This window comes from Terrapene carolina, unplaced genomic scaffold (genome assembly GCF_002925995.2).
Source record: "Terrapene carolina triunguis isolate 2854851 unplaced genomic scaffold, T_m_triunguis-2.0 Scaffold926, whole genome shotgun sequence".
Taxonomy (NCBI): Eukaryota; Metazoa; Chordata; order Testudines; family Emydidae; genus Terrapene; species Terrapene triunguis.
In genome coordinates this window covers 5,630,329-5,640,092 of record NW_020665277.1, presented here as the reverse complement: position 1 = coordinate 5,640,092, position 9,764 = coordinate 5,630,329, and the positions used below count along the sequence as shown (strand labels likewise).

Genomic DNA, 9,764 nt, shown 5'->3' with positions numbered 1-9,764 from the left:
GGGGGAAGGAGTAGCGTGGGACACGGGCACTGGAGGAGGAAGGGGTCTGTGGAGGTGGGCGCTGAAGGAAGAGGGGCAGTGGGGGGGCTGAGGGATCTGAGGGGGGAGGAGGAAGGGGTCTGTGGACGCGGACGCTGAAGGAAGAGGGGCAGTGGGGGAGCTGGATACTGTGCACGCTATGGGGCAGGGCCGGTGAGGGAGCAATGGGGGGCGCTGAGGGGGGGAGGCTGTGCGCGAGCGCAGAGGGGGAGGGGGTGGGTCTCTCTCTCTCTCTGGACCAGAGTGTCCGATGCCGGGGGCGGCTAGGCCCGGAGCGAGGCCCGGGCTCCCCCAGGCGCTTTTCCCCGGCTCCCCGCGATGGGTGAGGGCCCCGGCTTCCCACCCTGCCCATGGAGATGGGCCCGGCCCAGCCCGCACTCACCCGCACCGCACAGTCGCTCCCTCCGCCTGCGCCCGGCCCGGCTCCCTGTGTGAGAGGCGCGTCCAGGCAGCAGGGAGGAAGCGCGCGCTCCCGAGCCCATTCGGGCTCGCGCTTCGCTCGCCGGTTGGTCCCAAGGCGCGCGCTCCGCCCTCTCCTCCCCCCCACCGAGCGGCCGTCGCCGGGTCGCGCGCCCGTCCGAATACTGCCAGTAGCTGATTGGCGGGAGCGAGAGAAGGAAGAGTCGTTGCACATGCCCAGAGAGGTGGACAAGCACGTCATCGCTCTGCGCGTGCGCCACAGCCTCTCGCAATCAGGGAGGAGGGGTAGGGGGCAGAGGAGCGGACCATTGAGCGATGGGATGTTCGGCGCGTGCTCAGGACCTACTCGGTTGCAGAAGCCACATTCGTACCCGGCCACGCTGATTGACAAACGCCCTGTCCAATCAGTGCTCATCCCCGCCTAGCATGATAAAACGTGCACTGCCAGTGGCTGATCCGGGAGATCGCCTTAAAGAACTCGCTCCTCTGGTTAAACCGATTATTGGGGGAGGGGCTTTATTTAAAGCAATTTGAAAAACAGCAGAGGGGATTGATCCCCCCCAACCCAGTGAAACCATGGGCTAGCCCATCCCAGTGTCTAGGGGGTGTGACCCCCAACCCAGTGACTCCATGGTACAGTTCACCCCCAGCCTGTGCAACACCCCCCATCCCAATGTCAGTGGGTGTGACCCCCACCCCCATCCCAGTGACACCATGATAGAGCCCACCACCAGCCCAGCAGCTAGGTTATCTCCTTGCTCCCACCTTATACTCCAAGCAGGATTCCGAACAGCGAAAAGTGAGGAGGAAGGAATAGCTCACTATTCTCTGCAAACACCTGCATGTTGTTAAGAGACAATGGCATGACAAGACAAAACCAGAACACCCCAGAGATCAAAAGGACTACAGCCATTTAAAAAGGAACTCTCTCTTGAGAGGGGAAGTTGTTCCAGGCAATCAGACTCTGTTTGCCAGAAGCTGCGAATGGGCGACAGGGGATGGATCCCTTGCTGATTACCTGTTCTGTTCATTCCCCTTGGGGCACCTGGCATTGGCCACTGTTGGAAGACAGGCTATTGGGCTAGATGGACCTTTGGTCTGCCCCAGCATGGCGTTCTTATGAAGACTAATATGCAGGGCCCTTGCTGGGGCATATGAAGTTAGATGAGGTAATGATCGGGGGTGGGAAACTGTTAGGTAAGACAGACATGCATATAGCAGAGACAGTCCCTGCACTAAAGCAGTCATAGTTTAAATGGACAAGAGACAAAGGGAGGATCATTATTGTCTTTTTACAGAGGGTAACTGAGGCCCAGACATGCTAAATGACTTGCCTGAGGTCACACAGGTGACCTGCAGCAGAGCCAGGAATTGAACCAGATGTCCTGAGTCATAGCACAGGTAAGTCCAGCCTCCCTCTCTAATGCTGGTGTTCTACCACCTGAGCTGGGTGAGCTCCAACCATCATGCAAGGGGCAGGAACAAGGAAAACACCTGATTGACTGACCTTCCACCCCACAGGCTTATGAGACACAAAATGCACCTCTTAGCCTTGGTTTGTCTTCACAGCATCATGCATATCCCAGCCACAAGGTCCTCTTGTAACAGTTGCATGGCATGTCCTGTTTTATTCCCCACCCCCTGCTAGCCCCCAAGTCCAAAGCACTTCCAGAAAGTTAAAGGGACTGGTGATCACAGGAGGGGAGATGCAGAATTTGCACCTCTGAGGCAGTAGTTCTGATGCAATCCCAGAACACATGAGGTTTTCACACCTCTGACAACTGGGATGTGCATCTGCTTAAGCAACTGGTCCTGACCTGTGACTTGTGAAGAAAGTTTTGATCCTTAGAACAAGTGAAAGCTTGAGTGTGTGTGTGTGTGTGCCATTAACTCAGATCACAGTGTGCTAATTAAACTGGGAAATTCAGGTCTGTCCCTTCCCCACTAATTCACTCTCTTTGATAACTGAATCATGTAGTCAGTGGAGCATTATTGCTTTGATACAGGAAGTCACTATATGGGTTTAATCAACAATGCCACCTCCTGGCTAGAGAGGTCAGGACAACCTAAATTCCTCAACCCAAAATTCACAAACTTTTCCTCCTGTGTGCTTAAAATCCCACAATCCTTTCCTCTCTCTCTCTCCTGCTATGCAGTCTCCAGCATTACATTCTTCCCCTGCCTTCTCCATTTGCAAACCTGTTTCTCCCCTCTCTTACCCTGAAGTGCCACCAACTAGCAGCAGTTCCTTGCCATGGTTTTTCCTTCCAGTGGCAAATTCCTGGCTTCATACCCAGTAAAAACCACTGTCCACTTTTACTGCAGTAGCAGCCAGTCATAGATGAGGGCCAAAGTGCTAGGTGCGGTATAAACACAGAACAAGTCTACCACTCTAAATATAAAATGAGACAACAGCTGAGTACAACTGACAGGAAGGTGGGGAAACAAGGAAATGATCACAAAGAGCAGTCACGGGATGCCAGCCACGGGTGCTGTACACATTACAGCACAGGTGAGCTTTAAGGAGGGAGTTGAAGGAGAAATGCTCAAGATGTTTATAGGGAGCTCATTCGATGGTTAAGGGGAAGTGTGAAGTTATTTGTTGGAATATTGGAGAAATTGGTGATCCAAGCTGGCAACAACGTGGAGCAGACATCTCCATAGCACAGGAGAGGTGAAGGGCCTAGAAAATGAAATTGTTGGTTCTTCTTAGCCTGGCTCCTGGGATGATCCACTGTACTGAAGTGCCCCAGCCTACTTCATATGGCCCTGTTCCAATCTGTCTAGTTTCTCTGTGGGCATCACATTGAAATTCCCCTTTCTAAGCCCCAGCAGTGCCTCCTGTGTGCGAGCCCTGCAGATCCCTCTCTCACACTGCAGGAGGTTACACAAAATTCATCCATTGTCACCAGAGACCAGTAAAATACCAGGAAATTTATTAAAATTACAAAAATATAAAACAATATTGATCCTCTTCTACAAGAGGAGGCCCACGAAGCATTGGCTGTGTAAAAGGGACAATGGGTCCAGATTTCAGGGACTGAAATCTAAGGAGGAGAAGGGAACCTAGAGAAGGATGCAGACAGTGAACCATCAACAGTTACATTTAATCCCACATTCCCTCCCTGCTTCTGTCTACAAATTAATCCGCAAACCTCACCTGACCCACTTCGGTTTCTCCCAACTGTTTGATCTGGACAGCAGCCTCTACCCCTTCCCACACTGGTTTCAAATGATTCAGTCTGTGTGGCAGTTTCCACCCCCTTCAATTGGTAAAAGTTCTGTCCACCACAGAGACACTATAGGCCTGGTGGACTCCACCTCTTCTGCTCCAGTGCAGCCCCTACTTAAGGTCCATGAAGCGAATGTCCATGATCAGCAGGAAGTTCTTGGGCAGTGGGCGAGGTGCTGGTGACAGCACTGTGAAGACCTGGCGATCTACGTCCACCCCAGTGACGACAATGAAGCCAGCCACGCTGGTCTCGGAGATGTTCTCCTCACTGCCATCAGCAGTGCTGACGCTCAGCAGGTGGTGCACCATGTCACGGCCTGGCGTCACTGGCACAAGCTTGAGCTGGTTATCCTCCTGCGACATGCCCAGGGGCAGGCATGAGTCAGGGATGGTGGGAGCCCCCACCTTGTAGATCTTGACATCGGAGAATTTGACGTCGAAGGCGTGGGGGTAGAAGCAGCCACGGAAGCCATAAAAGTACTCACGGATTCGGTCATCCCGGCACTCCCTCCGGAAGTCCTTGGAGCGCTCTACCACCCCACCCGATTTGGGGAGCAGCACTGTGCGCACAAAATGGGGCAGGTCCCGCTTCAGCTCATTGTATAGGCGCTCTTGGTCCAGCACTACCACCACATCCACCTCAAAGGCTGAGGCAGCATGCACCAGGGCGTGGTACCCGGAGCCCTTCACCCAGCCGCACGTGTTGATGACGCAGCCACTGACTGAAGCCCGGCGGTTCACTTCGCAGCGCTGGTTAAAGACGTCAGCCAAGCGAGATGTGATCTGCAGAGAGGAAGCAGCATGGCTAATTGGAACCCAAGGAAGATGCCCGGTGACTGTACTATCTGAAGTGGCTCCACCCATGGTCTTTCCCTTTCTCAAGGTGGGGCTTATATCCTTTGCAGGCTGCCACTAGATGGTGGCCTGATCACATATAAATTGCCCTTGAGCAGCCCTAACACTGACATTTTACTCAGTGGAGGAGATACACTCCATCAGAAACTGTGTCTTGTCCTTTACCCATGAGGCAGGGGATACAAATAACTATATTTTGTTTCGTTACTTGGACAACTATTAAGCACCAGTGCATTTATTTGCTTCTAGAAGGCTAATCAGATTGGACATTTAACACCCTACCTATTGAATGGTCATTAAAGTAAATGATCATTTCTTCTGGACCTCTACATTTGAGGTCACAGAGGCGAGATTTGCTTATTGTCGTGCTGGAGACAGTCAGAAGGTATGTTACTATACAGAGATTCAGAAAAACAATGTAGGTTTGTGTCTACAATGAAATATAGCAAGTGACAGTTATTGCTGCTTTAGAGAGACAATATCATCACCCCTAATGAACAGGAATGTGTGAAATGCTAAACTCTGCTCTTTTAACACAGAAGTTGCCAAATAATCAAATAAACAGAATATCCTTTTTATTAACTGTTTTTTTTTCCATCTTAAGTCTTTTCAAGCTATATTTTTTAATAAAAGTTTATCTCAATCAAGATAAGCTACCTGCAAGGACGTGTAATTAAGAAGATTCTCTGTCTTTGGACAGTATTTACATCTTGGGTTAATAAATGTCAGTGTTCATCTCAAACCATGCAAATGTTTGATTGTTGTCCCTATTCTGCAGATAAGGAAGTGACTTAAGAACAGCCTTACTGGGTCAGACCAATGGTCCATCTAGCCCAGTGTGCTGTCTTCTAATAGTGGCCAGTGCCAGATGCTTCAGAAGGAATGAAAAGAACAGGGCAATTATCAAGCAATCCATCTCGTTGTCCAGTCCCAGATTCTGGCAATCAGAGGCTTAGGGACACTCTGGACATAGGATTGTGGCCCTGAACATCTTGGCTAATAGCCATTGATGGACCTAACCTCCATGAACTTATCTAATTATTTTTTGAACCCAGGTATATTTTTGGCTTTCACAATGTCCTCTGTCAAAGAGTTCCACAGGTTAACTGTGCACTGTGTGAAGAAGTACTTCCTTATTTTGTTTTAAACCTGCTGTTTATCAATTTCATTTGGTGACCCTGGGTTCTTGTGTTATGTGAAAGTGTATTAACTTGCCACAGTCACACAGGAAGTCAGTGGCAGAGTTGGTCCGAGAGCCGTGACTTCCAGTCCATGATGCAAGCCTGTTTCCTTCCAAGGTAGCGCAAAACAGATTAAAGAGTACTGATGATAAGAGAAGATAAAGAGGAAGCAACAAGTCAAAAGCCCTCCTTCTCGTTTCATCCAGACTAGATGATGAAAATACAGCTGAGCAGGGCCAGAGGTGATCGTGGGGTTGGGAGACAAGGGAATGTCACCCCTTTACTCCCAGTAATTCCTTTTTCTTTGGATCGGTCCCCCAACTATCTATTCATGTGAGTTCAGTCTCAGCATGGGGCAATCTCTGCCTTTCCCCACCAACAAGTGTGCATATGTGAATTCACCTTGCTGGATTGGTCTAGCCCAGGGAGGATGGAGATGCCTGAACCATCCCCTGGTGTGAGGGTGGTGTGCACATTGGCATTCTCTTTCCAAAATACTCTGGATTGTGGAGAAGGTGCCCGCCTACCCTTTTCTCCAGTAGGACCAGAGTACATGTACATATCAGCATCCCATCTCCAAAGGGCAATGTTCCATGTACAGCCTGCTTTACTCCTCCCTCACTCAGAACCAGATGCTTTGGTCATTAAAGGTTGCTAGGTCTCCAAAAACAACTGTGTGTGTGGGAAAGAGCCCTGGCTGCCTTGAATTTCACCCCCCAGATCTGCCACTGCTCACCTTGTTATAGAGTTTGATGTTGGTGCCTGGAGTGGTGGAGCCAAAGTGATAGACCAAGGGGGCCTGGACAGAGAAGCCCTCCTCTACATCAGCAGGCCGCTCGATATACAGTGCCCCCATGGTGCCAGGGATGGAGACCGAGCCTTGGCCCACGTCCAGCTCCACGAAGGTGGGTCGGCGCCCCAGCCGCACAGCGTAGTTCAGCAGCAGCCGGCACACTGTCGACTTACCCACATCCGTAGGCCCCACTACCATGACCCGGGGCCCCCGCTCATCCTCGCGCTCTGCCTGCCGCCGCATCTGCTCCAGGGCTGTGTGGGTGTTGAGGTAGAGGAGCATGGGCGTATCCTTCGATATGTATGCCACTTCAGTGCGGCCGCTCAGCTGCACTGTGCAGCCATGCCACGTGAACACGGCCACCTTGGCACCAGCATCGAAAGTGAACTTCTTGTTACGGGTCAGCTCGGTGCCGAAAATCTCCGCCATGCCTGCCAGCAGCTCCAGCTGGACAGTCTGCGAGGCCTCCACCTCAAAGCGAAGCTCCGTCTCCCGCTCCAGCTCAAACTTTGCCACCTGCTTCTTCTCATCCCCGGCCTCCTCTGCCATCTCTATCCCGTATAGGCCAGACACAAGGAATGAGGTCACATCACAGGGAGTATAATGCTCTCCCATCACACCCCCGAATTCCACTCTACTCAATCCCACTCTCTGGTCCCCTATCTGCAGCTGGTAGAGGGCTCCGTTCCCTGCGATGCTCTACACTGTCACCCAGACCCAGGCATTATTATATACGGATGAGAGGAGGGTTCCCACTCCCCACGCTGCGATGCAATTGGTTATTCTGGAGCTCCACTAATTAAACGCTATTCCTCACCACGCCCAAAGAGCACCACCCACCAAAGAGCACCAAGGCTATCGAGCCACGGAGACGACGGCCATGGAAACGGCTGGACCGGAGAAGGGAGGTCACTGCTTCACCCCCTAGACACTGCCCCAGGCGAGGCAGCTTCGGTCACGGCAGCTTCATATGGGAAAACAAACCACTGGGTGGGTGAATGGGAGTCACTACAGCGTCACTCATACCAATGGCAGCACCCCCGCACCCCCCCCCCCCAGCCCCCCCCCCCCCCCGGCGCCAGCGCTCCCCCCCCCAAAGGAAGGCGGGGCCCCCCCCCCCCGAGAATGGCGGCATCCCCCCCCCCGTACCCAGGGCTCACCTTCAGGCAGTGGCGGGCAACACGCGGCCCCTCCGGGCAATCCGCTGGCGGGCGCGAGCCAGGCTGTTTACACGGACCGGCCGCAGCTCTCAGGAGCCGGAGTTCGCTGCTCCCGGCCAATGGGAGCAGCGGGAGGCGGCGGCCAGCACGTCCCTGCAACCCGCGCTGCTTCCCGCAGCTCCCATTGGCTGGGACCGGCGAACCGGGGCCCCTGGGCGGGCGGGCGGAGGATGCGGATTACCCGGGCGGGCCGCGTGTTGCCCACCACGGCCTTAAAGGCAGCAAAGGGCGTGACTGGGTGTTGCCATGACAACAGCCGGCGCTAGGGAGCGGGCCGAACCCAGCCGGGCCTCAGAAGCGTCACTCACCCGCCGCCGCCGCTGCCTGGCGATAAACCAACCAACCAGGAGACCCAAGGCCACGCGCACATCCGGCCCCGGGGCCGGAAGTGCGGGAAGGCATAGTGCCTGACGGGAGAAATGGCCGGCCCCGGAAGTGCAGGGAGAGGGGCGTGTTGCCTGCTGGGGGATGTAGTTCTCCTGTGTAGGCCGAACCCGGAAGTAGAGGGTTGGACTGGCGGATGAGCGCAGGGCCTGCCGGGAGATGTAGTTCCCAGATATAGGCCAAACTATGCTGCGGAGCATGGCCCTAATCTGGACTGGGGGTCCGGCTGCAGCCCAGTGGGCAGGTCCGTGGCAGGGCCACACGGCTGCCCAGCTGTGCAAGAGCGACATTGTATGCAAATCCTGTAAGGGTTGAATTGCATATATGCAAATAACGCGCACATGGATGTAAAAACTTCAGCCCCTGGTCGACACCCCCTGGCCTGAGCAATAATGGGGCCGGGACATGGAGCCACCCAAAACTTAGCAGCAGCGAGGCTGGGGCGGTGTTGTATGAGGATGTGTATGGGGAGAGGGTTGCTGGTGGGTGGCTCAGTGGGTTCTGAGTGCATCTCCATCAGTGGGTGCTGGTGGGTGGATGAGGTATTTGGGTGCAGCCTAAGTTGGGTGGGTGCTGAAAGATCTGGGAGTGCTGAGGTAGCTGGGCAGGGGATCTCTCTCAGGGGCTGGGCTCTGGCTTGGGCCTTTCTGGCCAGGGTCTGGTTGGGGTGTCTCTTTTGGAGGCTAGGCTTTGTGGAGGACAGAGGGTCTCTGTGGGGCAGGGTTCTGGCTTGGGCAGCTTGGGGGTAGTGCTGAGTCTTCCCCCACCCATCTTCTCTCCCTGCTACCTGGGCCAGCTGCCTGAAGCCTTTTGCCATGGGAGCCTCTCAGAAGGTGCATGCCATTCCGGGGGGGCTGGCAGGAGGGCTGCCTGATGCTGGAGTGTCACACAAGATGCCGGATACCTGGTGATCATGAGCCAATGTTGCTATTTGGTAGCGATTGGGAAGGCCACCACTTGGAGTGTCATAGATTGGGGCTCCCGTGACTTGTGATTGGTCACAGATCCAGTCAGTGTTTGGGGGGAGCAAAAACTGAGTCAGTGTTTGGGGATGTTGCAGATTCAGCAATCAGTGTTGGAGCTGTCACAGAACAGGGGCTGCCAATGTTTGGGGGAGTAGTATGCAATGTGGGTGCAAATGTTTGGGTCACTGAGATTAGGGGGTGCCAGTGTTTGGGGGAGTGGCATGCCATGTGGGTGCCAGTGTTTGAGCAATGAGATTGGAGGTGCCAGTGTTTGTGGGAGCAGCATGCCATGTGGGTGCCAATGTTTGAGGCAGTCAGATCAGGGGGTGCCAGTGTTTGGGGCAGTGAGATCGGGGGTGCCAGTGTTTGGGGGAGTGGCATGCCGTGTGGGTGCCAGTGTTTTGGGCAGTGAGATCAGGGGTGCTAGTGTTTAGGGGAGTGGCATGCCATGTGGGTGCCAGTGTTTGGGAGAGTGAGATCAGGAGGTGCCAGTGTTTGTGGGAGCAGCATGCCATGTGGGTGCCAGTGTTTGGGGGAGTGAGATCAGGGGGTGCCAGTGTTTAGGGGAGTGGCATGCCATGTGGGTGCCAGTGTTTAGGGGAGTGAGATGGGGGTGCTAATGTTTGGGGGAGCAGCATGCCGTGTGGTGCCAATGTTTGGGGCAGTCAGATCAGG

General features: G+C 54.1%; 2 protein-coding genes across 3 annotated transcripts in view; both read right to left on the bottom strand.

Moving 5' to 3' along the window:
* ZDHHC5 (zinc finger DHHC-type containing 5) overlaps window positions 1–529 on the bottom strand; it is a 39,219-nt gene extending 38,690 nt beyond the window's left edge. Inside the window, exon 1 of the mRNA XM_026661114.2 lies at window positions 422–529. The gene's annotated coding sequence lies outside the window, so the exon portion shown is untranslated. The remainder of the gene's footprint in view (window positions 1–421) is intronic.
* A 2,866-nt stretch (window positions 530–3,395) lies between these two features.
* Window positions 3,396–8,128, bottom strand: CLP1 (cleavage and polyadenylation factor I subunit 1). Of its 2 annotated transcripts, none has more exons than XM_024211312.2 (3): window positions 8,053–8,128; window positions 6,464–7,087; window positions 3,396–4,474 (listed from the first exon to the last, which is right to left on the bottom strand). In XM_024211312.2, exons 2-3 carry the CDS (start codon window positions 7,067–7,069, stop codon window positions 3,803–3,805), a joined length of 1,278 nt encoding a protein of 425 aa, XP_024067080.2. In that variant the 5' UTR covers window positions 7,070–7,087; window positions 8,053–8,128; the 3' UTR covers window positions 3,396–3,802. The 2 variants fall into 2 exon arrangements, with proteins under 2 accessions (XP_024067080.2, XP_024067081.1); XM_024211313.3 differs by lacking the exon at window positions 8,053–8,128 and adding an exon at window positions 7,681–8,044 and having other exon boundaries at window positions 6,464–7,086.
* Between the last annotated feature and the right edge of the window lie 1,636 nt (window positions 8,129–9,764).

What these genes read in the sequence shown, in the direction of transcription:
- CLP1 (XM_024211312.2), bottom strand. Translation starts at nt 7,069, where the DNA reads ATGGCAGAGGAGGCCGGGGATGAGAAGAAGCAGGTGGCAAAGTTTGAG. An exon ending in ACATCAAACTCTATAACAAG is followed by an intron (nt 4,475 to 6,463) that starts GTGAGCAGTGGC and finishes TCCTCTCTGCAG; the next exon opens with ATCACATCTCGCTTGGCTGA.